The sequence below is a fragment of the Cyrtonyx montezumae genome, unplaced genomic scaffold (genome assembly GCF_038088225.1).
Source record: "Cyrtonyx montezumae isolate F1298 unplaced genomic scaffold, pur_monq_1.0 scaffold_5, whole genome shotgun sequence".
Taxonomy (NCBI): Eukaryota; Metazoa; Chordata; class Aves; order Galliformes; family Odontophoridae; genus Cyrtonyx; species Cyrtonyx montezumae.
The window spans coordinates 21,934,232-21,961,251 of NW_027072056.1; the positions used below are offsets into that span (position 1 = coordinate 21,934,232).

The 27,020-nt window shown below is 45.9% G+C and overlaps 1 protein-coding gene across 2 annotated transcripts in view; it reads right to left on the reverse strand.

The window, feature by feature from the left end:
- Nucleotides 1-1,209: 1,209 nt before the first annotated feature.
- TIPARP (TCDD inducible poly(ADP-ribose) polymerase) overlaps nucleotides 1,210-27,020 on the reverse strand; it is a 31,060-nt gene continuing 5,249 nt past the window's right edge. Inside the window, exons 3-7 of one of the 2 annotated variants that reach the window (XM_065747863.1) lie at nucleotides 18,211-19,205; nucleotides 6,985-7,153; nucleotides 5,869-6,050; nucleotides 1,850-2,125; nucleotides 1,210-1,690 (exon numbers count right to left, since the gene is read on the reverse strand). In XM_065747863.1, the coding sequence (XP_065603935.1) occupies nucleotides 1,243-1,690; nucleotides 1,850-2,125; nucleotides 5,869-6,050; nucleotides 6,985-7,153; nucleotides 18,211-19,148 (2,013 nt within the window). In that variant the 5' untranslated portion in view covers nucleotides 19,149-19,205 and the 3' untranslated portion in view covers nucleotides 1,210-1,242. Of the gene's footprint in view, nucleotides 1,691-1,849; nucleotides 2,126-5,868; nucleotides 6,051-6,984; nucleotides 7,154-18,210; nucleotides 19,567-27,020 lie in introns of those variants that run through there. The other variant, XM_065747864.1, reaches the window with a different exon arrangement.

The following is a 27,020-nucleotide window of genomic DNA, read 5'->3' on the forward strand; positions in this document are numbered from 1 at the left end:
AGAGGCAGGGAACTAACTGGAACCAGTGGCCTGGGTTCTGCCCCTCCTCCCAGCTACAGGTGCTTTGACCACTGCACATTCAAGCAGGGTTAAGAGGGGTAGTACTGAGAAGAACTTGTCCTGCTGTGCAGAGCGCAGGGCTCTGAGCCACTGACCTGTCCTCTTCAATCCTCCTGGCTGGGGGCACCTGCAACCAGCAGTCACTGCTCTCTACGTCTTGTCCATATCACAGCTAAAGACACTGAGGAGCACAGAGCCAAGCAGAGCTGCCTAGAAAACACAACAAAGGCCCTGACTAAATGAGTACTGTGCGCTGACAATTAATATTTTTTAACTCATTTAGTATCAGCTTAATTAACCGAAAGAGTGACATCAGCAAGAATTTTCATTCTTGGTCAAATTTGAAACCTCATTGAAGAGAGGATTTCTTTTCCAGTAAATCCATTCTGAGCCTGGGACATCTGACAGCAGTGAGAATTTGTTCAGTTACCCAAACTACATGTTATTTTGGTAATGTCTCCCAGTCCTCTTGAAATAAAGCAGCAAACAGCGGCTACGAGCATCTCTCACATACTACACTTGGGATGAAGATTATCTGGTTTGGATTACCTAGGATGCGAGGAAACAGCCTCAAATAGCACCACAGAAGGTTTACACTGGACATCAGGAAGAATTTCTTCACAGAGAGGTGGTCGAGCACCAGAGCAGGCAGTGCTGGAGTCCCCATGCCTGGCTGTGCTTGAGGGATGTGTGGCCATGGCACTGAGGGACACAGCTCAGTGCTGAGCTTAGTGGGGCAGGATGGACTTTGAGATCTGGAAGCTCCTGCCCTAGCTAGTTGACTGCACCTAGAAATGACTATCCATTAGACTTCAAGGTCAGGGCACAGACAGCTTTCTAGACACCGTGGTATGCACAGAACACAACCAAAATCACGCGCACAAACACAGATTTAAACATGAATATTTACTAACATAAATAAACAGTGTTTTATAACAAAAGGCACAGATTTTCAACTATAAACAATGGAAAAATATTTACAGTTCGCACATACATAATCAAACAGCAAGTGCACAGTTGGTCACTTCTGATCTTCTCTATTTTTAGATTCACCTCCTCGCAAGCGAGTAACTTCATTCCGTTCTGTGATGTTGTTGGTTTGTTTGGTTTTTTCCTCACAAAAAAACTGCTATAAATGTCAATAGGAGTTTATTCAAACGAATAATTTAGCAGCACAGGTTTTCAAATGGAGACAGTGTTGCTAACTTCTTCATACTGGATAATAAAATAAGGGTAGCTCTGATCGTCGTTAAAAATGACAAAGATCTGAGGCTCGAAGTAATTGTCCACACAGGAGTCATAGAGGTCACTGGTAATGCTGCCCGGGTTGACGGGCGGAGGTCTCCTCATGGTGTGATTGCCCACGGTGTACCTCCCTGTCAGCACTTTTGCCAGGAACATGTAATGAACCCCCCTGGGGGACCTCTTGGAAAAATTGTGAGAGTAGCTTGCCTTCCTGGCAAAGTAACTGCCCTGCCCGAACATGGTGGCGTGCTTCCCGCAGACGCGCGGGTCGAAGTTGTGCTTGCAGATCCCATCCACCACGTCCTGGGAGGTGCCGTGGAACAAATGCCTTTCATTCATTATCCTGTCAAGCCCAGTCATTTTCTTGGACATATACTCTTTTTTCCTGGAATAGAAAACGGAAACTGAAGATGAGAATACATTGTAGATCTGCAAGAGAAGAGCAGTTTTCACTACAGCTCTTCAAGCAGAAGGCATTGGCTTTATCCTCTGGAACATTAGATGTAAGAGGAGAGATGACAACACGGTACTTGCACGATCTTACCTTTTATATTTCTCCCAAAGAAACTGATTTTGCACTCTCAGAATTTTCAAAATCTTATATTTGGTCTCCGGCACAGTCTTGTGAAACAGGTTATAAATGGTTCTATAGCTTTTATCTTCTTTCAAAACAGGCACTTGGATGAAGTCCTGAGATGGATCCATACTAATCCACGTTTCAGGATAGAAGTTTGGAGAGGTAACAGCAGTTGGAGATAAGACGTGTGAGGACACTGGTTCAGCTGACGGAGAGGGCACTGGAGGATTGCCACCTAGAGTCCTGGTTTGGGAAGAAGAACAAGTTTGCAACTGAACATACACAAACGGAACAGCTTCTCATCACAGTTCTTCAGGCACCAATGTTCCTCAAACGATCACCCCTCTTTGGTTCTGTTACCATTTACATAACTGCAGTGCTCGTTCACAACAATCACATCAGCTATTTCTTCTATTTTCATAGCTCCTGCATCCTTCCAAGCTAAGAATAAAATCTTCACTTTCCAGCATGCAGTTCCACTCGGGAAGATCTTCCTGGCTGGTGGCCATTTGGAAGCCTGTTATAATCCTTACTGCTCAGATTCTGGGGTGGAGGGGTGGTTATAAACTACACGAGAGGCAGAATGCTCTCAAATACAAACATCTTATAAGCTGGTTGTAAACTGTTACTCAGTTCAACATATAGAGTAAGATATACAGAATAGGAAGAGAAGAATAATTTGTCAACATTTGACCTAATTTCCCCAGACTACACCACAAGGAGCAGAAACACTTTCTTGCACAGTATAATGAATATCCACGCTCAGATGTACAGGCGAACGTTGCATATATTTCACTACATTAAGTAGAAGAAGGGATTATGCTTGCAGTGCTACCCAGGATCGGGCTGTTCTCATTTGCACAGCCCAGATGTAGATTTGCATTTGCAGTTCCTTATTTCCATGAGCGAGAGCAGCCTCTCCTTTTGGGAGTGCTGCCAGGTAAGAGGTCAGCGATGGCAGGAGGGAGGGAACCACTGCCTCTCATGCTCACAGCAGAACAGCACTGTGTGTGCACCAGAAAAGGGCTGTGCCCAGGCAAAATCAAGGGGACACGGACAGCGGTTGTGCTACAGGCGAGATTGCATTCTTAATGTATAGCTGCACTGCTGTGGAATTGCTCGTGCTTTCGAACCTGCTAAATTTAGATAAAGAGTGAGGCATTTGTGGCTTATATTCACCTGATTATAATCTGAACATGCAAGCTTTGCTCAGCTGAATAATCCTTACTTATTGGAGTTCTCCCACTTACGTCAGTGGAAATACTTTGAACATGTAAAGCTTGCAGGTTCGGGCTCTGGTTTTCAATCTGTAAGCACACAGATCTTCAGCTCATCAGGCTGGTGAGGCTGCCTTTAAGCTTTATTCCTTTAAGCAGGAATACACTGAACTCTCTCAGACTTATGCAGATGGATATGGTGCTCGAGTGTTCCCACAGAAAAGGTTGCTACTGGCTCCAGGAGCAACCAGAAGTGATGACAAACAGGTGAAGTGCAGTGAGAAGCAGCCAGCTCTTGTTAGGAAAGATTACAAAGTGACAGGTTTCTGCTGTCAGACTCAAGAGACACAAGGCAAACCCTGTCCAAACAGCACAGCTCATCTTAAACCATGCTCATGACATTTCTCAGGTCACTTGTTTTCTCATGAAATATCGTGGCCAAAGCATAAGGAGAAGATCTGTTCTGCCTGGGGGGCAAGAGGGAGAGTAAATTTTGTGCATTCACCTTGGGCAAGCTGAGGTCTGACAACACCCAAGGCCAAATCCCGCCTCTCTGAGTATATGCAATTGCATTTAGCACAAAGGAACAACAGGCAAACAAGACTCCCTGCCCTTTCTTTGTAAAAGGAAGTTAACTGGGGAACAAACTCTCACAGCTCTGCTAAAGGCAAAGCTGTTTGCACAGAGAATCCGTCATCTTCTGTTTAAGTGCACTTGTGGCTGAAAAGCCCATTTGTTCCCAAGGTGCACCAAAAAACAGAGCAACTTCTGATTGCCCAGGCTTGTTAGCCTGCTTCCTCTGCAGAGCCAACATAATTGCCTAGACAAATAACAATTCTACTGCTGTTTACATCTTAGCTACAAAAATGCCAATTAAGGTTGGCTTTCAGAATATTTAATCTAAGATATATGAGCCCGAGAGAACCTCATGTGAGTTTGGGTGTGACCCAGAAATAATTCCATGAGATGTTCTAATTGCTTTTGAGCTCTTCAGGCCTAGAAGAACAGTGGTGTGTGTTTTTAAACAGACATACTTGACTTCAGAACCGGAGACAGTTAACTGTAATACTGTCCACACTACTCAAAGAAAGACTATGAAGTCCTGTTCACGTGGCTTTCACCAGCTGCCTGAAGCTGAGCAGAGATTTCTGCTCATTTGCATGCATCTGATTGAACTCAAACTTCTTCTTACAGTTTATTAACAGCTTAAAGAGACCCAGAAGACAGTTTTTCCTAAGAGCCACTACTAAAATAGCAGCCTACAATATTCCACTGTAATTCTATTTAATGCTTTTTATCCTAAAGTCAACTGAGAACCTCACTCACTTGGGCTGAAGGAGCAACCACAAAATACTAAGTTGTGGATTAACGAGTAAGTCAGCAAGCACAATAAAAGTCCTGCATCCCTTGGTGTACTTTGTTCATCTATAACGAGTAATACAATTTACGTGTAAGCATGTACTGTACAAGGGGAAGCAGTAAAAAGTCAGCATTCGTTAACCACTGTCACAAGCACTCTTTTGATATTTTATAACTGATACAAGCAGGTGGGGGGAAACCCCACAGGTGGGCAGCACTGCGTGACACGTGGAGGCAGCCACTGGCTTTTAAAGACATCTCCCATTAATATTCAAAACACTCCTTTGGTCTCCACTGACAATTGCTAAGTTTTAAGTCAGAATTATGAGGATGTTCGATAAAAAAATAAAAAGAATGAGGTTTGTGGCAGAGCAACAGAAATTTCAGTGCTGAAATTTAGATTCGGTAGCTATAGTCAAACCCTCATGGGTGGAGAACCCTCCACGGCCCGCTAAAATTAGTGAGAATTGCATAATTTTAGCATCTCTCAAAACCATAGACTTAAACTGTAATAAATCGTTGCTGTCAGTAAAATGTCAGGGAATAACTTCAACCCTTATTTTTCATTAAGATCAGAACCATAATTGCTGCATCCAGATAGTCTGTGTTTGCTCATTTCATTTGCATCCTCCAAGTATCTGCAATTATTCTCAGCTTTCCAAAACCCACATCTACAAAGGTACCTAACAGCCACTTGTTCAGAGGCTCTGACCAAATTCCCTTTCGCCTCACAATTAGATGCTGTAACAACCCAGCAAGCTAACGAGCATTCTAGCTCTAATGCAGCAGTTAAATCTCCTTTGATTGGCCCAGCATGCCAAGCTTCCAGTCAGACTAATGACTTCCACCCCTTTGCTAACAGGACAATATGTTCCTAACTACTGAACTCTGACAATAACATTTCCAGCTGCGCTGGTGAGATCACAAAAATGGCATTTTTATGAATTGTAATCAAAAATGACTACAATGCAACACTTTCCTCACTGCCTTTGATGGTAAACATGTTCACCCCCCTTGAGATGACAATAAAAACAAGGAATGCTTTAATTGTGCTTGAAAATTATCGAATGCTTTTGAACACTCATTTTTATGGGACCTAGAAGCGATGGCCTGGCAGCCACGATAGCGGGTGGAAGGCTGCAAGCTGGACAACTGCTTGGCATGTGTGAAGTACATCTGGGCTTCTGAGATCCAAAAGGTATATTACAGCCTTTAACTAACAGAGACCAGCAGTGAGGAGCTCCTCAGGTAATGCTGGCCTTGAATAGTACTGAGTAGCTGCCAATGTGGCCAAGCTTTTTATCCTGGCTTTTCTATAAAATGATACCTGTTTCCATGGCACATCCTAGTGAGTACAATTCTCATGGACATGAAAAACAAATGCAGTTTCTGTTCTGCTGGGATACATACTGTAAGAACGGCATCAGCACAACGCAGGAGCGGAGGAGCGGCCTTCTCTTGATTTCTCTTCTGAAACACGCGTTCTGCTGGAACCCATCCTTGATGTTTAAGATATACTGGTTATGCCAGGTAACGAAGCGGACCTCCTTCAGCCCTCGGCAGCTGGCTTCCTCGATCAACCGCACAACAGGCTGCTCCAGGAAAACAGAAAGCATACACATGATAAATTACGTGTTCAAAATGAATATTTTTCCCAGGAGTCCCTCTACCCACTCCCTTCTCCTCCCCTCTCTTTCCCTTGCCCTGGAGCACATGGGCCACTGAAGGGCGTTCTGTGTACTATCACCCAACAAGACAGATTTTAAAACTTCCCTATGTATTTTGTCCTGGTGCTAGTATATTTTTAAGCCCAATGTTAGTCTCCAACACCAACCTAGAACTCCCGTACCACAAGTCACCCTGTTCACTTTTTGTCTTATCTTTGCTAAATGAGAAGAGCAGAAGTTTGCTTTAGAACAATCGTTTATTATATGACAAGAATATACTCTCATCATTTTTGTTTGTTTTTCTACTACAGAGAAACCCTGTTCTTTTAACTTCTGGCAGGCCACACATCCTAAGCTTCTTAGTCGCTGTGCTCTCCTCTGGACTCTCTCCAGCTCTTGCAATTTCTATTTGCAAAGGCTGTATGCAGTGCTCTGCTCTGTTTCCTAGCATGCTTATAAAGTCAGCATGATGTATGAAAAAGGTGAATGCGATGCATTCTATAACAGTGGAGCTCTTTCTAGCACTGCCAAAATTTTAAGACACAGATGAGCCCTTAACTTCCACAGGTATCTAAAAGGCTTAGAGGAGAACAAATAGGAATGTTCTGGTTTTGTTCTGGTTTCACCTTGCACAATTGTGTTTAATAGTAGATGAAGCTTATGTGTCCATAATAGTGGTTAAAGAACTGGAAGACAGAAGGCTTATTTAAAGACAGATATAGAAAACTGTGTCCATTAAATACAACAGTAGCTTTCCAAATTGTTCAAAGAGAAAACAGACTGAAAATGTGCATGTTGCTTATAGCACACATTGCACGAATAGTTTAGGACGTAGAGGATACTGGAAGATGTTAAATACCTCAGAGTATTCTCTCCAGACGAAATGGTCCCTGCAGAAGTACTTCCAGACCGTGTAGTAGTTGGAGCTGGAGCTGGGACAGGACGGAGTGGACAGCCTCCGCATTTGGTCAAACTCAACAGTTTCATATAATTTCATAACATTCAAATCCACCCAGAACTCATGTCCCCTGGAAAGCACAAGAGAAGTAAAGAACTCACACCTCCTGTAATCCATTACAGTTATCCGAGATGGCACAGGATGGAGCCACAGCTCATGCAGCACTCCCCGGCGCCCGGCTGCACCCACACCCCACAGCCAGAACCACAACCAGAGGGATGTCCCACATGGGGTGTGTGCCAGGACAAAACAGGGCCAACTAACTCTTCACAAGGTTCTGAGGGCAGCAGTGAAAAGCTATGGTCTGCATGAACAGCCCAAACCCACCACTCTTCCTCACCCAGCAACATTTATTCCATATGCATGAGCCTTGCACAAAGCAAAACAGGTATCCTTGACAGCCTGAACACAACCTAAGGAAATGCACCACACAGCTGTACTGCATGGAGCGACTACGTGCTATTCAAATGGTTGTTCTTGTGAAAGTTAGTGCTTCAGGGAAGAAAAGAAAATGCAAACGTCTCCAGATGAGGAGCATCTGCTGCCAACCCACTGGGGAGCTCAAGTATCTTCCATCACATGCAGCGAAGAGAACCAGTGCAATACAGAAAGGAGACACAAGTTTGCTATTATGGAGCTGATGCTGAGGAATATCCGCTTTATTCCAGCACCTACAGTGCTGCTACACAAAGCAATGCTAACGTGCAACTGCACTGAAGTGATTGGAGCTCTGCGAAGGACACGGAACACAGCGGTGCTGGGGAGGAAGAACCAGGGCGTGCCTCGTACCTAAACCTGCCTAACCCCAAGCAGTTTCTAATGCTGGTTTATGGATCAAATTAAAACACAAACCTCCAATTGCTGGCCTAGCAGCAAATAGGAACTTAGAACACAGCGTTTACAGAAGCTGAGAGCAATGACAGTAACAGCACTCACTCCCTACTAAAGTATTTTTTTCAGAGCTTATTTTAGACATGACTGTATTTTCAGTTTACGTAATTAGTTCTCTACTTCTATAATCTCCACAGGCTGTCAGTGTAGTGCTACTCATTAACAAGTGACAATGGCTCCTATCTGGAAATGCAGCTTTTGAGGCTATATGAAGGATTTTCTTAGCAGCAAGCACAAAACTGAGATCTGAGATCTATAAAACCTGTGGAGAAATGTTACCTTAAGACAACACTCTGTCGCGTACCATCCATGAAGGTTCCCAGGTTATTCTCTATGTGACAAGGGCACACAGAAACACATTTATTCGGGAGGAAAACCAGCACCAACCAAAAGAAATGCCCATGGTGAGGGGACTGAAGTGACATCAGGCTTACAAAAAAAGCCACGTGCTTTCTGCAGGGAAACAAACATACCTAAGAAAGTCAGCCCACTTTCCTAGTGTGGAGTCATTTTGCTCCATAACAGCAGGCTGCCATCATCTGAAAACCATGCGTGAAACCACGAGGAAATGATCTCCCCGCAGTACTGAGCTGTGTGCTGGCTGCCAGGAGCACGACAGGAGCTGGTGGGGGAAGTTCTTCACAAACGGATTTCTAATGCTGCTTTGGGGACACGTGCTCTTTCTCAGCAAAACGTACTGCTCGAGCACCCATTCCCACTTTGATTTGTTTTTAAGTCAATGGCCATCATGGGGTTCCCCTGCTCTAAAGATCTGACCTTGCAGAACACAAACAGAAGGACTTCTCTCTGCATATGTTATTTTCTTTTAAAGACCCAGAATTTATGCAAAGTTATTACAGTTTCATATGTTGCACGTGGTACAGTCAGAACAGACAGTGAAAAAATGCCTCGAGTGGTTTTGTGTCAGTGCAGTGTGAAGAAAAAGGAATCTGAGAACATAGATGCATCCTGACCACGATCAGACCACCCCGCACGCTGACCATCACGTGCTGCCCCCCACCGCTCAGAAGCCTTCAGAGTTTTAAAGACCAGAAAACAAATTCTGCAGGCACTCAAGGCATGGGTGGATGCCAGCACATCAGCAGGGCATTTCTAACGTGTGCTCAGCTGTAACAACACAGCCCCAGCAGGCACCCAGAGCTGAGAGGCACAGCAGTGAGAATCCAAGCAACGCAGCGAGGGAACCCTGGGAGAAGACAAACCCTGGTTGAGATGAACACAGTGCAGGACTGCTTTTCCTCCTGCAGAGCGAGCAGATCTCCAGGACAAACTCCTCAGGCCCCTGGGTTGATATGCAAATTATTCTGCACACACATTTTCTAACTGCAAAGCAGTATCTTTCTAGAAATAAGAGAACCTCACATACCACTGCAGTAGAACACGTTGCTGTAAGCTCTTTTCCTACATGAACGAAACCTATTGGCATCTGAGCTGGTATCTACCCATCTCACGAGGCTCTGTTTGAGACTGACATGGCAGGCAGCTAGAGAGGGCTTGCACAGATAACAGTTTCTCTGAAAGCTGAGTGTTTTTCTGTGAAACCTGCATGGAACTTGCCAGATTGCTTCTCTCACTACTGAAAAATGCAATGATTCTCTCTGCTGTTTGGAATTTTTTACATTTTTGCAGCTCTTGTTTCTGCCTCTCTATCAGAGGCGTCTCCCTGTAAGCAAGCTGAGGACAGGCAGTCCCTGCTCCCCAGCACGTGCTGACAATTCACTGCAAGACAAACCTGGGCACCGAGCAGCCAGCCAGCTGCACATCCCTCCTTGACCCTGTGTGTACAATCTGAATCTGAATACAACACATCAAGTCCTCCACTTCTCAAGAGTGCCAGATGAGAACCCAGGAGGCTCTAATTAGTTCTTGAAGAAAAAATGCCATCCAGCAATTCCTGAGATGCGTACAACATACCAATGCAATGTTACCCTGAGCCTGCCGCCCCCCACTGGGAGCAGGGAAAGGCTCTGCTGTTTCTTTCAGGATGTAACATGGCCCAACTTTCTTGAAACTCAAACTTCCATTAAAATGGGGATGCTCTAAAAATGCTACTCTTATTTGTAAGGCTAGTGGAGGGTTTGGAATGCTGCTTCCCATCAATTTTAATGGGAAACTGAGCATCTGAACGCCCTGAAATCTGCACAAGTGCTTTATTTTTCCATGAATACCTTAACTACAAACTGACCAATTCCCCATATTTTCTACATAACATTAGTTAGAATAACACCACATCATTTAATACAGTTGAAAACCTTAGACAAATGCATAAGTAAGCAAATGCGTCTGAAAAACATACTTGTGTCCATCCGCCACCTGACTGCCTTTTTTGCAGTGATAATATTGAAAAGAAGGATATATATTCTCTTGCTAAAAATCCTAATTCTCATAAAATATATACTACTTCAATATTTATTTGCACTCTCTAAGGGTTTCTATCCCTACACAGGGGTATGAACTTTTCCAATGACGACATTCAGCGGCATTCATGCTCTGAAATCCTAAAATATATTTAGCAAAGATGTTTAATAATAGCTCTTCAGTCAAAGCACTTCCTCTGCATATTAAAAAGCCTATTACCAGCTTACATAATGCAAAGCCATGGCAAAAAAAATGAATTGTGATTACAGCAGGCGTTGCGTGATTACATCCCTGCGTGCAGCTTTAAGACACCGCTGATGAAAGCAGAAGCGACAACCGCACTTCTCGGCTGCCCAAGGCCCCAATGCAGGACACAGACCCCTGAGTGAGGGCTCAAGAAAAGACTGCTGGATGCTCAAGGTTATGTCTGATACGTTCTTTAGAATAACATCACTTTCTCTTCAGCACTGCGTGATGGGTTACTGCTTCTGAGGCATGCAATACGCACCAAGCGGCAGGCAGGGATCTAAGGGGAGGGATGGAGCAGGGCAGCTTGAAGCTAGTCATCAAAGCAGTGCTCTTTCTACAGCATTTCCTAGCTGAAAAAATTATTAAACTTCTCTGCAAACACCACAAAACTTCCTGCTGCTGAAGCAGAGAACTGCTAGTCCCAAAGCCATGCAGAAGATCTGCATGAGCTGGGAACAGAGAGTGCTGAACAACCTCTCCAACAACGGAGCTCATAAAGGTCTCCCTCTATAAAATAACACAGTTCAGTGGAGCTGCTCACACTAAGGAGTAAGCACGTTGAACCCTATTCAGCATACAGCACGCAGAGAAAACCAAACTTGGCACTGTATTGACTGCAACCGCTCAAAATAAACTTCCATAAGTGCCCTCAAAAGCACAGCCTGGCTCCTGAGAAGTTCAGTGCTTGCTGTAACCAAACTGCAAGAGGCAAAGCCTCTTATGGATGCAGAGCTGGCCAAGCACCCCAGCAGTGAGCACCAGTATCAGGCTGCTGGGTGACGAAGGCCTGCTGAAACACAGGTGCTCAGAATCAGCTTTGCTTTGCATTCTTCTGAAGAACTTCAGCCTCATGTGAACTCTGTGCGATCCCTTCCACAGAAGTTCTGTACTTCTTGTGTACCAAGGCATGACTCGGAGAAACAGCCTTTGCAAGTGCTATGAAAACGCATGTGGTTTCAAACTCTCCCAAGTGCAGTTACATGTCATGCATCTTACCACAAACACAGCTCACAGAAAAACAAAACACAGCCATCAACAGAGGGCCGTGCAGGAAATGAAACTCGGTTCCCATCAGAACAGCTGTGACACTGAGAGCCAAACACGATTAGGTGATGAAACTGTCCATTTTCTCTCTGACTAAGCCGGTTCCTCTCCACACCAGCAACAACCTGAAAGCCACCCAAGGGAGCAAACAAACCTAACAGATCCAAGCAGGTATGGGAACCTTTTGTAGGTGAGCATGCAAGACCGGTGAAACCCAACTCTGTTCCTGCAGGAGCTGCAGGCCAGGCTGGTACACTGCCCACTGAGCCCAAATCAGTTGTACTTCACCTTTCTTGCAGCCAGCACTTGCTTGGAGCTGCAGGCTGTAGTCCAGTTCCAGGTGGGGGATAAGATGAGTTAGAGCACTGCCTGAAATTGCATGTCACTTGTAGCAGGATGCCTTCATAAGAGCTCTCTGTTTTAAGCATGGGTACATCAGTTGCAGCCAAAATTTGCTCCAATCAAACCCCAAATTGATGCAATCACAAGCAGCAGCACTAAGGGCCTGGCTAACGCCCAGGGGTGGGCACTACCTCACAGAGCAGCAACAGAATTGCAGGCAGATCCTGCCCAGCTGCTGTGAGGAGTGCACCTGAGAAGAGAACCTCCTGCAAGGAGCAGCACCACACCAGGGCAGCACGAACACGAGCTGGTAAACACGAGCCCGCGGTCTCGATCTTATCAGCATCTCTGCGTTCTGACACTGAACCGAGTGGGGCAGCAGGTGTCAGGGCAGGAAATTAGCTCGGTGTTTTACTTAATTGGTTCCCTCCTCACATGGCAATGCTTCTCTCTGTTGTAGGAAAGGTAAAGGAAAGAAAGGTGCTACAGAAAGAGTTACAACTCAAGTCTCCGTTATCAGGGGAGAAAAACCAAACCACACAAATCCACATTCTTCACTACAGCAAATTCACTGCTTTCCCTATCAGTTACCAAAACTAGCTGAGGGCTTCAGAAAGGCAGGTTTTCCTGCCTGGGCTGCCTGCACTGCACTGTTTGTTGGCAAGCAGGTCCACTTGACTGAGATCCATAGCTCTGGAACATATCAGGCCCAGTGCTGCTGAGGTGAGGGTCCCTCCCCACAGACACACAGCCCCAGGAGCTCAATGATGGCTAACCCTATGACCCCAAGCTTTTAGTTACAGAACTTTAGGGGTGAAGGCATTTTCACAAATTGGAAGACACTGGATAAAAACATCATAAATGCTGCGTGTGTAGCAAAGTGAACAGAATTGATTACAGTTTCGATGACTTTTACTCCACCTTTGATGAGTAAACTTGAAAATGCAATGAATAGAAGATGTTTTTGTTTTTTATTTGAATATTTGCCGGGGTCAGGAGTTTGCAGTGTTTGTTCTGGAGACTGCAGGAGCACAGCCATGAGCAGCAACAGGGCTCGGAGAAAGGTATTTGCTTTCACAAAGTTGCACTGCCAGCTCCTCCTGAAGCACTCAGACAGAGCCTAGAGCCCATTTTGAAACCTTCTGCACGTACTCAGCTGCTGCTTTTCTCAGAATTCTATCCAATCTCAGGAGCTAGCTACTGAGAAATACCTCTGAGATTCGTGACAAATAACGAAACTGCATCGATTACATCAACACTGTCCATAAAGTGCCCATACAAAGCCAGGCCTCACGCACACCAGTGACCACAAAGCGCAGACACCTCAGTTCCCGAATGGATGTTTCATGTCCCATGCTGCACAGGCAGCATCCCCACATGCACTTCTTTCTGCATTTCATTACAAGAAGTGCATTTTGCAAACATTGCTCAAACTCCTCCTGGTTTCAACAAAGCCATGTACCAGCTACGAAGGAACTTCACAGTCACTGCTCTTGCAAATAATTGTAACAGCCTCCTTCTGTCCCTCACCCCAAGGCAGTGGCAGGCAGACAATGCTGCGGCACTGTGACTGCTGGATCACCTGTAAGCAGCTCCTCTCAGCAATCTGTTTCAACAGCTATAAATCTTTCTTTCAGTAAGGACTGTTTTATTACTGTAAGTACACACGGAACAGACTGACCTCAACCTGAAGCCAGGTGACAGCTGTTTCCAAAACTGCAATCTGTTTATTGACATGAAACAAGAAAAGGGATATAAGTGGCTGCCGACGCCTCTGACAGCTCAACGTGACACTTGGAAATTCCCTAGATTCATATAGCTAGAAGCCAATTAGTTTTATTTCATATGCAAATGATGCCATAAAATGGGGCAAAAATGTATTCACTGAAGCATACTGGCATAAAGCACAAAGCAAACACTTCTAAAATCACTTCACATGCTTTTTATTCTGAGTCCCTGTCTTGCATTCCTTCTAGTTACAAGTTCAAAACCACTCAGCTGTGTATATTCAAGAAACACCACACAAAGTCACGCGGCACAGCGCATTTCAGATGTTTTCTCATCTCCGCTGCTATCAATAACATGAGTTATCTCACACTGTGGCAGCTGGGCAGATCAGAAAGAGAACTTCCTAAATTTAGCTATTCAATAGGTCAGAGCGTGTGCAGAAGGTCCTCAAACAACCACTGTCCTTCCACTGTGCTCTGCATTGCTTTAAAATCGGCTAAGAACACTCTGAGGGCATCAGAGGAGCACACTGCAAACACTAGAGCAGAGGAAACCACTTTCCTGTACATTTCTTTCCATCTTTCCCTTCCCAGGTCCCTCCTTGTACTCACTGACAACCACACCAGGGAACACCTATTCCTTACTCTGATTTTGTGCAAGAATCATTATTAGCCAGCTGCCTGCAGGCAGAACACGCAACACTGAGTTCCACCTGCCTCTCCCTGGCTGGAGCCATGCACACACCTTTGTCTTTCAGCTCTCAGGACCAAATTCATAAAACTCACACCAACGTAATGACACTGGAGAGTTCTAATCCTGTGACGAAGCCTGGCTGCAATCGGTCGGTGGGGCTTATGGTTTATTTAGAGCAAAGGCAGACGTAGGTGGGGGCAAAAGGACAACACACCAGCATCAGATTTCAGAGAGACAGGCTTATTAACTGCTACATTTTATCAGTTTAGGAGTATTTCCATTTTTAGAGTAATGCTACTTTCAAAAAATAATAATAAAATCTAAAAGCCTGCAAAACTGCTGCTTCGTGTGAGTCAGGACATGTCAGGTGTGTGTGTCTGAACAGAGGCCCCAATTCCCACGGCACACGGGGACAACTCCTCTGCCAGGAGGGGGGAGGAATTCTCAGCCAAAGGGGGAATCTGATGGCTCAGGAACCACACAGTTGCTTTAAACAAATCCTCATGTAATCAGTGACGAGGCTGCTTATTTTGCAAAGCAGCGCATGCACGATTAGACAGGTGTATGTGCATAGGGAAGAGCTGCTGAGTTCTGCAGCCAAGCATTTCCCCTTCCTAAAGAGCATCTTAAAATATCACAGCTGGGGTACTCTCATGCTGGAAAGCAGCACTTGGCATTGTTCTCTCAAATACTTGGCTGCAGGCTGGAACTTCTCCAGGGCCAATCCTCACACGCACACAGAAAACAGAGTGCTTGGAAGTACCCTAACCTGCTGAGGTTCATATTTGTTTATACAGCTCACTGTTTGGCTATAATACTTGGTAGGACTTAAAAGAGCACAAATACAAACAATTTATGATGAAGATATATATCCAGTCTGAGGGCAAACACTGAGTATCCAATGCAGCTGAGTTATAAAGAAGTAACCGAGCAAGGCTTCCCGCTTTCCTGCCTCAGGATCACTTTCCCTTAGGTGAAAAGCAATATCTGAAAGCTTACATTATTCATCTCAATAAATTGGACATGAAAAAATTATGCAAATAGCTCTTTAGAGAACATCATATATAAATTTAGATTGTCCCACTGGGGTACCATCCCCACACTTTCAGCTCAACTTTATCAGCAGCACACTGTGACATCAGGCATGCAGGCAGCAATAACTTATTGTGCCATACAAACCATATTTATAACAACTATCACCCACCAGCTATTAGCAGGCTGGCTTCTGCATGGCCTTTCTTGGACATGCAAACTGCTGAACAGACATTTCCTCGTTGCATGCAATCTGTATAGATAGGCCTGTAAAGCTAGTCTGACCACAGGAGATTAATAGCTTTAGCCAAATAATGTGGTAACCATGTGAACGATGAGCTGTCCCAGCATGTTTGCAAGCCTCTCAGCAAGGTTCAACAGGCTCTATCTGCATCTAGTTGCCAGGAGACACGACATCGTCAGGAACAAAAGCAAAGCCAGGTTGCACTGACCAGCAGCCAGCAACACCAGGAGCAGTGCAGCACCTGCCCCTCCATGCCTGAAGGGTGAGTGGGGTCTTCCAGCAAGAGCTGACTTGTGTTGCTTCTCACACAAGAAGCACTTCTTGCCACAAGGCACACGAAAGCACTTCCCCTCAAGCTCAAAATCCAGTTTGAAACCACGCTAAGTCTCAAGGCATATATGCTCTCCAGAGTCTGAAGCAAGCAGCTCTGGTCTTAAATGCTTATCTAGAAACATGAAGCTCTCTGAAGGGAGGAACGTGCAACAGTTACAGCACTTGTCTACTTACTATCCCGTGAGAGGATACCGTGCGTTTGCAACAACGTTCCTGTGTTGCATCTGGACACCATGTTACAGCACCGACCTAAGCAAGGATCTTCACAACGTCTGGTAAGAGCAGGAAGAAGAGCGGGAGCCAGCTCAGCTCAGGGTGCTGAAGCACAGCACAGGAAGGACCTGCCCCTGCCTCAGCAGTGCCCCAGGCTGACTGCAGTGCAGCAGCACGCCCGTGGTGCCTGAGATCATACTGTTTCTCTGACTTCATCCGTGGTAACAGAACGTAATGTGACTGGCAACAACCCTCTGAACTTCTTCCTGGCCAGTTCAGACAGAAACTCTGTGTACTGAGAGGCAAACTACTCACCAGACTGGAAGCCTGCAAAAGAAGTGTAAAGGAGGACAGTGTGGCTCAGCCACCTTCACAAGCTGCAGATACAGTGACTAAGCAATTACCAAGCATTGTTCCTTCCAAGATTAATCGTTCAGGACTCAGGTAGATCGTGGGTATAGCAAAAAAAAAAAAAAAAAAACAAACCATAATCCTGTTTATTTGTGCAAAGCTCAAGTTCAAACTGCTCATGGGAGTTCGCCTTAGTCCTATGTTTGATGTTGTCTGTTTTCAGAAATCTTCTAAAATAATTGGGAAAAAAATTGGAGGCATCTGTTGTAAAATATGGTGAATTTTATCAGTTACAAGATCTTACTCTATGCTTCATCACAGGCATACTTTTCCAGGACAAAAAGGACAAATCCGTGGGCTGACAGAGCCTGAATTTTGGTACCTAACCCAATATCCTGTCAGGTAAATGTAAAGGCTCACGTGCACTTGGTGCATTGCATCAGGTCTCTGACACCCAACTGCAAATCTCAACATAGTAAATGCAAATTAAACAATCCTGCCCTAAAACACTGAGGAAGAAGGGATATAATTCTGGAAGTGCAAGGAAGAAGAGCCAACAAATCTACCAGAACTTGGATGGCAAAGACAAATCTGAGCTACAGAGCTACAGAAGCGTCACTTTGAAGCTCACCTGCTGCTGGAATGAGCTGCACCAGGCTTGCAGAACACAGCAGGGGCAGGCGAGGGATGAGAATTGTGTGTTATTGTTTCCTCCAGAAAAGGAAAGTATTCAGAACTCAAGTCTATACCCTGAACTCACATAACACAGGCTACACAGATCTGGCGAACTCATAAATATCAGCACTCCCTACTACTATTCAAGAGCTAACCTGCATTATAAAACATTAAGTAATTTTGGTCTTGATCTCAGGGTGCAGGATCAAGTCCAAATCAACAGTGAACATCTTTTATGTTTCCCTGATTATTCACTTTCTCTTCTAAGATTAGAAAACAGTACTATGTGTAGAGGAAACAAGAACTTCTAATCCAGTTAAGTGTTGTCATCCAAGAATGCTGAACAGCATCAGCATTTCTGAACGTGCGTCTTTGTGGTTCTCACTGAACCTGCTGAAACCTCACTCCACGTTATCAACCACACGGAAGTTTCACAAAGCATCACAGAAGGGTTTGGGTTGGAAGGGATCCCAAGGATCATCAAGTTCTAATCCCCCTGCCACAGAACCTCAACACAGTACCCCTGTAACTTCACAGTTACTTAGCATGTCACTACGAAGACCGTTCAGAGTGCATACAGTCAACCTGGAGTCACTGTGGCAGAAAGCACTGCTTTACTGCACTGTTTCAAGCACTGCAAAGGCTCATTCACACTGCCACTTCTACTACAAAGAAGACACTAATTAGGAATGCAAAGAACAAGTACAGTGTTGCACAGCAATCTCTGCCAAAATGACGTTTGCTTATTTCTTCTGCTTCAAAGAACACTTTCCAGTTGCTAAACAGCAGTTTTAACAGGCATGAAATAATTTTCTGTCTGTGGCAAACTTCTACAGATATCAAGGCAACATCGTGACAGGGTTTGGAAAACACTTTTACACAAAATACTTCCACACCACTGCCTGTTGAAGCACCCTCGGATTTACAAATAAGGAACCAAATCCACCACCTACCGATACTTCACTTTGATCCTATCATTGTCAGGGTTGCAGTAGAGTCTTTCCAGATGCTCCTGGGAATCATTGCTCACACTCTGCCAGCTCTGGGTTGCTGTCCTTCTCACCTGCCAATGATAGGGCAACACAGTGTGATGTTTTGGACAATCACTGCCATAAACACAAGCGCCCTGGAGAAAATCAACACAGATTTCTATTCCATCTTCCTGATGGGTGTGATATTGCAGCTGGTTCAAGAGCTCAAATACCAGATCAAGAGAAGCTTCCTCACTTTTATCCTGGAATATTCCAGCACTGAATTTATTGCTTGAGTTCAGAGTGTATTGCATCGGACAGCTATTCTCTTGGAATAAGCCAGTCGTGTAGCTTTCCAGAAGCTTGCTTGGGAACAAAGCACAAGCAGCACCATCACTAGAAGGTGGGTGCAAAGGGCGATCCTGGAACGACTCACTACTAGTGTCAGCAGCAGTTCCAGGAGCAGTTTCTGATGAGAAGCTTTGCTCTCCTGACTGCACTTCCTGCTCAGGATGCCCAGGAGCAGGATGAGCTCCCAGCAATTGACTCTGCATATCTGGAGCTGTCGGCACCAGCACAGTCACATTACTTTCCGGCTGGGGACAAGAAGTACTGAGTTCCAGAGCCTTTTTCACAGCAGGTTCACACAAATCACTATGCCCCCCTCCTTGTCCTCGAGGCACAAAGACCCTATCCAAGGTCCCAGATCCCAGCAGACTGGTAAAGATTGGCCGCAAAGCCCTAAGAGTCTGCGTGTCCAGTCTCTTCTGCACTTGCTGCTTCTTCTTAAAGCACGGTTTCACTGGTGGAATCTTTTCAGACAGTCTTATCTGAGGAGGAAAGTCCTCTGAAGGAGGGCACTTCATTCCTGGGCAGTGAGCCTGTGGCGTGATGCATGCTGGCTTTGCTTCGGTGTCCATCACAGACTTTGCTCTTCAAATCACTTTCAAATGTCCCAGAGCCTCACCAGGATCAATCTAGGGCAGAAAGGAAAACAAGACAGTTAATCTCTCTAATTGCTCATGGTTGACACAAACAAGATCACCCCTGGAGAGGATTTCAAGCCAGCAACAGCAAACTCCTCCCCTCTCTGTGACTGCGGGTAGCCCCTAGGCACGTAAAGCATGAAACCAGCTAAACTCAGGCTAATTAATCCCAAACACACACTCATCGTCTTCTCACATGAAATCTCAGAGACACTCAGGCACGCACACACAGTCCCCAGAGGGGGGGGGGGGAGAGCAGGAAAGGGGGATGGTCTGATTCTTTCCTTCCTGTGAGCATGTTTAATAATAAACAGCACTTCGGTTCATGATATCACAAAAGTGAGCTCTGCATTGCTCAGTTTCACATCTCCCTCGCGCACGCACCTGAGAACTGCCCTGGCCCAGCCGCTCCCCCCGCACGCACACCCGGTGCCTGACTCACACACAGCACACTGCACCCGGTCACCCCGTGGTGACACACCGCTCTCCTCCACCCCGCCGAGCAGAGCTCAGGCTGGGCAGGGACAGAAACCAAGGGTGCTGCTTACTCATCAACACAGACAAATTCAATTAGCCCTAAGATGAAAACTGATTTTTTTCCTCATGTACAAACAAGTGGTATGCCTTGTAAGTCACCAGAAAGCCAGCTGCGTGCCTTTTAATCAGCAATCTTGCAATATTTGATTACATTTAATTGAACCCTCTTCCACCTCCTTGCCCGCCGCCTCAGAGCTCAAGAGTGCTCCATCAGGGATTACTTTATGGTAAATGCATTCCAAGCAAAGAGACACTTCCCATTTCAAAACAAAATCTCAGAAAACAGATAAGATCTGGCCATTGTTTCGTACTACTGAGGATCCCCTCTGGAAGGTCTCTCACAAAGCCTTCCTCATGTCAGAACGATCATCTGAGAGGCTTTCGCATTACCCTGGCAAACAGCACCGCCAAGACGGCCAGGAAAAAGAAAGCAGTTGGACCACTCACTCTAATTTTTAAGTTTAAAGGTGCCGGTGCGTTTGTCTGCCAGGTAAAGCAAGATTCCAAACTTGGGACCTCTCTTACTCCTCTCGAGCTACAGCAGGCACTGTGCTTTCTCAGCTGCCAGCGGTACCCTCAGCCCTCCCGTAACCCCGAGCCCTGCCTCGCTGGGCAGCCCCCGCTGTGTAGGGGAAGAGCCTCGGGCTGCTCTCCAGCCCTATCTCTCATGCTGCTTCTGTACTGTTAGCGCTCAGTTGATTGCTTCGCTGTTCGTGTTACACCCTCACGGAACTGCCTGACTGTACAGAGCCGAGTCCCCCAACAGCTCCAAAAAAAGCAAGCGGTGGGCACGGGGAACAGCAGAACTCAGCGGCGTTTCTATTTCAGCATTTTTACATCATTCGCCCGACGCTATTTAGAAACAACCTCAGCAACCGCCAAATGCAACGCTATATTTGCACAATGTATTTCAACAGAAAGAGATCTCCCGGTGTGAGATTTCAGCCCTCAGCGCTGCCACGGACTGCACCCCCTCCTCCCTCGCTGAAGCCAACGCGGAGCTCCGGGAATCGAGCGAGAGACACCAACCGACCCCAGCGCGCTGCAAACCGAGCTGCCCCCCGCCGACCTACCAACCACAGCTCCTGCGTGCACAGCCAGCCTGCTGCAGGGGGCGAGGAAAACGATAAGAATTGTAAAATTTTGGAAAAAAAAAAAATAATAAAAAAGGCAGGCTGCCGCTACGGCCGGCCGCCGTCAGCGGCGCTCCCAGCCGCAGCACGACCGCTCGGAGCAGCAGCAGGAGCCCGCTGGCGTGCCGTGCAGGCGGCGGGGGCTCCGGGCAGGTGCATGGCAGTCCTGGCAGCGCTCCGCAGCTCCGCTCCGCTCCTCTGCCCCGCGCCCGCTCGGCCCGCACATTTAAATAGCGCTTCCCGAGGGCAGCTGAGCGGGGCGGAGCTGGGCACCGCCTGTGCCGGGAAGGGGCCCGCCCCGGGCGGCTCGGCTCGGCACGGCCCCGGGGTCGGACGGGGCTGCAGTGCTCTCGGTGCGGCTCCGGAACAGAAGCTCACGGCACTACAGGCAGCTGGCAGCCCCCCGTTACCGGCAGGCAGCACCTCGGAGCGAACAGCCCTCGCTAAAACCAACAATAGCATTGCACCTCCCGACCTTACCGAACATCCCAGTTTGGGTTGCACTCAGAGCACTCCTTCGTGACTAAGAGATGATTTGCAGCGGAGAACTCCAGCCCCCCTACCCCCACCAGCACAGAGCTGCAGCACCCGGGCCCGGCCCACCCACTGCTTCAAGGGACTGCAAAAAAAGCAAACGTAACGCACTGGAGCGAGATCCTGTCTGTTCCCACAGCGTAGGGTAGAGATGGAGCTTCCTTTTGTCCCAAAGCCGGCAGCATGCTGTCATCTCCTGGCGGGCGGCTGTGCGTGTGTGAGCGCACGGGGCGGCCCAGCTGTATGGGTGCTGCTGGGAGTGCTGCAGGCTGAAGCAGCCCGTGCACGGCGGCAGGACGTGCCCTCTGCTCACAGCTCCTTAGCACCACTGACCCAACCACAGTGCAACATGCAGCAGGGGAAAGGATGCAAACAGACGCTCTAATTGCCATGGTGCTCGCTGCGGTGTTGCTCTCTTTGATAAAGCCAGGCCCCTGTTCCCTTTGTACATACAGGCAGCTGGGACGAAGCTGTCAGCTCACAGGATGACATCAGGGACTAAGTGCACTCTGAAGATGCTGCACGGCTGCATTTATAATGTGCCAGTGCTATGAAGAAATTACAGCACTCAGCTCCAAGCAGACAGAGCCGACTGCTCACAGAATGACACAACAGAGGCTGAGTAAAGCACACATCCGTACCTACAGGAGCTGAGAACTAATTTTCAGCCCTAAGTTAATTGAGCTCTGAGAGCCGGAACCATCAGCCAGGCACAGTGCGAGTTCAGCAATGCGTCGAACCCTCACCCTGAGACAGAACTGGATTCTGTTCTGGAATGGCTGATTTCATGCATGAGATATAAATAACGCACCCGGCTGAACAACACACCACGATACGCACAACTCCCACTGCGGAGGCTGGGAGGATGTCACCCGGAGAGGAGGAGGCTGCAATCTTTCTGCAAGCAAATGTATAATTAAAGGAAATACATCACGACACAGCAGCACATCACGAAGCTGTGTGTGAGCCTGTCCCACCCAAACACACAAAGCAAGCCACTGCGACCACCAGGAAAGCATGACCTCATTTTTAAATATGTTTAAATTTAAAGCAAGAGCTTACTCTATTTCTTTCAAATGGTAAACTGTATTGAAGCAAATGCAGCCACTTACAACTGTGACCTGCAAAAGCTGTAGTGGTCATAAAGCAGCAAAGAAAGCTGTTATACTCCACATCCTGCCTTCCACAACTTCTCCCCATGCTAGCAAGGTTAGGAGCGGCACATCCCAGTTTTCAAACCAGACAAGGGCTCCCACACAACCCAATTAATCGAGAGGCCCAGCAATCCTGGCCTGACCTCTCACCACTTACTGTATTCCACGTGTCCTTGGATGCCTCCACCTCACAAACCGGATGTTCATGACCTTTGTTAGGCTGCTCCTAAGGTATGTATTGGGGAAGAACTGCTGAGAAACCACTTTTCAGATTGGGAAAACAAAGCTTCTAACACATTTACGTTTTCATTTTCTCCATCGTGGTGCAGCTGATGACTGAAACTACTCAAAAGAAAAGTAGTTATGTGTCACATCCCTTCCCAGAGTCCCCAGCACAGCCTTTCAGAAAGTAAGGCAGCTGGTTCCAGGCAAGGTGAACCCAGGTCAGCAGGCAGAACAGTCAGTGCTGCAAGATCTCTTCTCACTGATAGTGTGGTAACTCAGCAGTCACAAAACCACTGCTGTCATGCTGAGATTGTTGCTACTCACAGAATTCACAAAACTGAAATCCATGTTTGCAGAAAGGTGTGTTGGGTGGTTGTTATCCTACTTGAAGGTTAATTGCAACGCTGTGCTTGACTGGTATTCGTGGATCTCAAGGCATTAAGAATCACAAGTCTAAGCAAGATGCTCACCAATACCATTCCCAGAGTATTCTGCATGTGCACAATACAGCAATCCACTCCACTTTTCACAACAAACCAAGAGAATCAAGCTGACTTCAGAGGTACCCAGGTTTCCTTCAAGAACTTCTCTATCATTTCTCCTATGTAATCAACCACCACATGAAATTTTACACTAAAAATGCTTTACAACACTGGATTTTCCACTACCTACAAGTAAAGAAGTCAGTATGTACTAATACTATATAAAATACTGATGTCTATCATCCAGTTTTTTTTCATTAATATTACAAAGTCATAATTGCTTTTACAGCTAAGCAAAATACAGAATGAATCACAGCCAAGTTAAGCAACAAGTTACTGACAATGGGAAGGACGCAGGTTTCTTGTCTCATACTGCAGCACCTGACATACTGGATCAGCCGTTCAGCACTCCATGTCAAAGCAACATAGAAAGGTGTACACCCTCTTCTTTGCTACGTCTCAGCATGTACAAATGCTGAAAAGAAGAAAAAGAACTGTTCTTAAAGTACCGAATTGTCAGCATTTGCATACAAAATAGACTACAGCTGCCATACCTTTATGTTAGTAGAAACACAAGATTTCAGCTTTTACACTGCTAACAGATGGAAGAAGAGAATTTCTGATCAGTTTCCCATTATTAAGACGTGCACACTCTTCCACTCAGCTTTTTGCAGGAACTGTGCAATAGTCCATTTTTCACCACGTCCTCTGCCAACACAGTCATGCTATGAGATGCAGACACCTTTTTCCTCTCTTACAGGTTGTATAAACACAGCATTTAAACTTTGAGTACATTTCAATGGACCCTCTTAATTCCAGAACCAGTTTTTTTAATGATGGGTTGTTTTGATTCGTTTTGTTTTTTTTTAAAAAAGAGTACCCAGTGTGTTTATATGAAGGTGAAATAATGCAAGGCAGCTTTCACTGAAAAAGAATGACAAAGAGGAGGGCAGGGAAGGCTCACCACCTGTAATCCTGTAAGCCTTTGTTGGAGTGACACCTAGTGGCTGCATACCGAAAGCAGGGAAAGAAATTGCATCATACAAACACGCCGAGTTGAAACTAGCCATTAAAGCTTTTCTCCCCTAGAAACGCTCAGCAGTGACCAACCGTTGGCCAGGCCGGTACATACAGCACTAGGTTGGATGGAGGACCTTCTGGGAACAACAAGTGCTTCATACTGTAGCTTCAAGCAGCAGCTGGGACCCTACTCTGCTCAGAGGTACCAGGGCTGTGGATCCAACATAGCAGTTCACATTCATCACTATCAGTAAATGACACCTTCTGCATCTAGGCCCAACTTTCACATTTGCTGATAGAAATAATAAATATATATAAACATATTTGTCTCAAATTCACTTTATTTTAATAACATGTACTAGAAATTAGAAGAACTAGGAATTAGAAGTTTTAAAAACACATTCTCTGCTTCTCCTATGTAACAGAGGTTGGAAGTTTGGTACAACCAGCTTTACACAGGGGAAAAGATTCCTGTAAAGCACATATGAGTATCACCATACTCTCAGTTATTCTGCTGACTATCAGATAAAATTATCTCTATAAGGGATGATTCATGTACTTAGATAGACAATGTGAGATACAAAAAACGGACCCTTTTCCTGGTGAGTTTATTACAGTTAATAATTTCCCAAGAGATATCTTACCATCCCAGTACTGCAGCCTCAAAGGAAGGGACCTAGCACTTTGGCCTACACATCCAGCAAAACATTTTAGTATTTTCAGTACATCTTCAGCATAAGTTTCGTTAAGAGTTCCTATCTATATTACAAAGCAGCAAATAAATTCAGCACAAAATAGAAACAGCAAAAAGTGGTATCAGTTGTACTCAAGTCAAGAGTCTCCTACGAAGTTATCCTTCTAGATGGAAGCTTTTCTCTACAGCTCTATTACCTAACGTTGTACCAGGTTGAAAAGCAAATTAATGATGCTTCAAAACTTACACAAAAGCCCTTATCTGCAAATTGCATGTACTGGACATTTGGAGGACATCATGCAAGAATTGACAGCTTTTGAGTACACTGAAAACAAGAGTATAAATAGCATTTTGTGACTGGAACCTAAAGACAGCTTTTCATGAGCATAAACAGGAGACCTTGCAAATGTGCCCTCTGTGCCCAGTTAAACTTCCCGAGTTGTTTACCCACAAAGAAAAAAAGGTGTCCATTCATGTAACAGACTAGGGAGATAATCTGGGGCATTCAACTGAAGAAGCTGATTTAGATAAATGAATTAATACATAAAATGATAGAAAACATGTTAGCAATGGGGACACTCTCATTGGGTTTCTATACGGAGTATGGTTGAAGTGGTGCACTCTCTTGTGGAAGTCTCTTGAATTAGCACGAGCATCCCACGCATAGATGTGGATGGCAGGGCTTTGTTTCTTCGTTAGGCTGACTCCAATTCAAACCAGGGAGGATAGAAATGCTCCTCCATAATCCCGTGTAGGTCAACTAACTTTTCAACAGTTCCAAAATTAAAGCTACTTCTACCTGAAATACATAAACAGCTCACTATCTACACAGCAACAGTGGCCATTCTTCAGTCAAATAGTGAAAGGCACACCTGGAAAGCAACAGCACAAACGTACCTTACACGTGGCAAACACAGCGCTTCATTCTGTATGGACCATCAGAGTGCAGTGGGCATTACTGTGATGGGACTGAGATGCACGAGGCTATCGTGTGCTATACGCAACTGCAATTAACCATCCTCAAGTGGAGTACACATAAATATCCCCTTCACTTCAAACTCGAGTGCTCTAGGAGCCATCAGCATGTGGGTGGCCAACTCCTCCGGTTATACCTTATAGGGTAAGATTTCCCCACGGCTAAGATCCAGAATGGGAAACCCCAGAGATAACTTACAGGTGGGAAGTGACACCAACTGCCACGAGACCTTCTTATGCTGCTGAAGAGTGAAGGAGCAGTGGGTGTTTGACACACATTTAAATCCCAGAAATCCCATCTGGCTAACATCCTCCCACTAACTGGGATTCAGAGTGCTGAATTGGACCAGAATAACCCCACTGCAGATCACCCAATACATCCAAAAGAGGGTAATACTTCTGAACTGCTTACAGCCTGTGTGCAGTTAGAGATGAGATGACTATCCCATATGTAAGTGGCTGTTGGTGATCGCCCAGCACCCCTCGTGCACAAATACACAATACAGAGGCAGCAATTGAAAAGATGGTTACAGATGTTGCTGTGTTGCCTGCAACAAACCTAGGCCTTGGGCCAGTGCTCCACTGCCTCTGTCACACCTTTCACTCATCTTGCTCTCCTAGTGCATACTGATTGCCTTCCACACATGAAGCACAACTTGGTAGGTGCCTGTATTAAAGGCTCACTCCTGAGACCTTCCCAGCCTCCCCTAGCACAGCTCTAGTGCCGAAGCATCAACAACACAGCTCACAGGCTTAATTTCATCCTGTAATTCTTCCAAATCATAAAAGGTGAGTGTGACCCAAACAAAAGCCTACAGCACCTCCAGGTACAGTGACACTCCCCCAGCTGCATGTTTGCAAGCATCCTTCTGAGTGGGTGGAAGTTACACTTGCCCAGTGCACACCAAGTGAGTGCCCACACTAGGGTCACATTTTGCTGCACCACATTCACGTGCAGTGTCGAGCTGCACAAGCCTCCAGAGCAACCAAAACAGGAGATTTTGTGCTCAATCAGAACACAAGTTAAGGATATGCTGAAGGATTAAATAAGA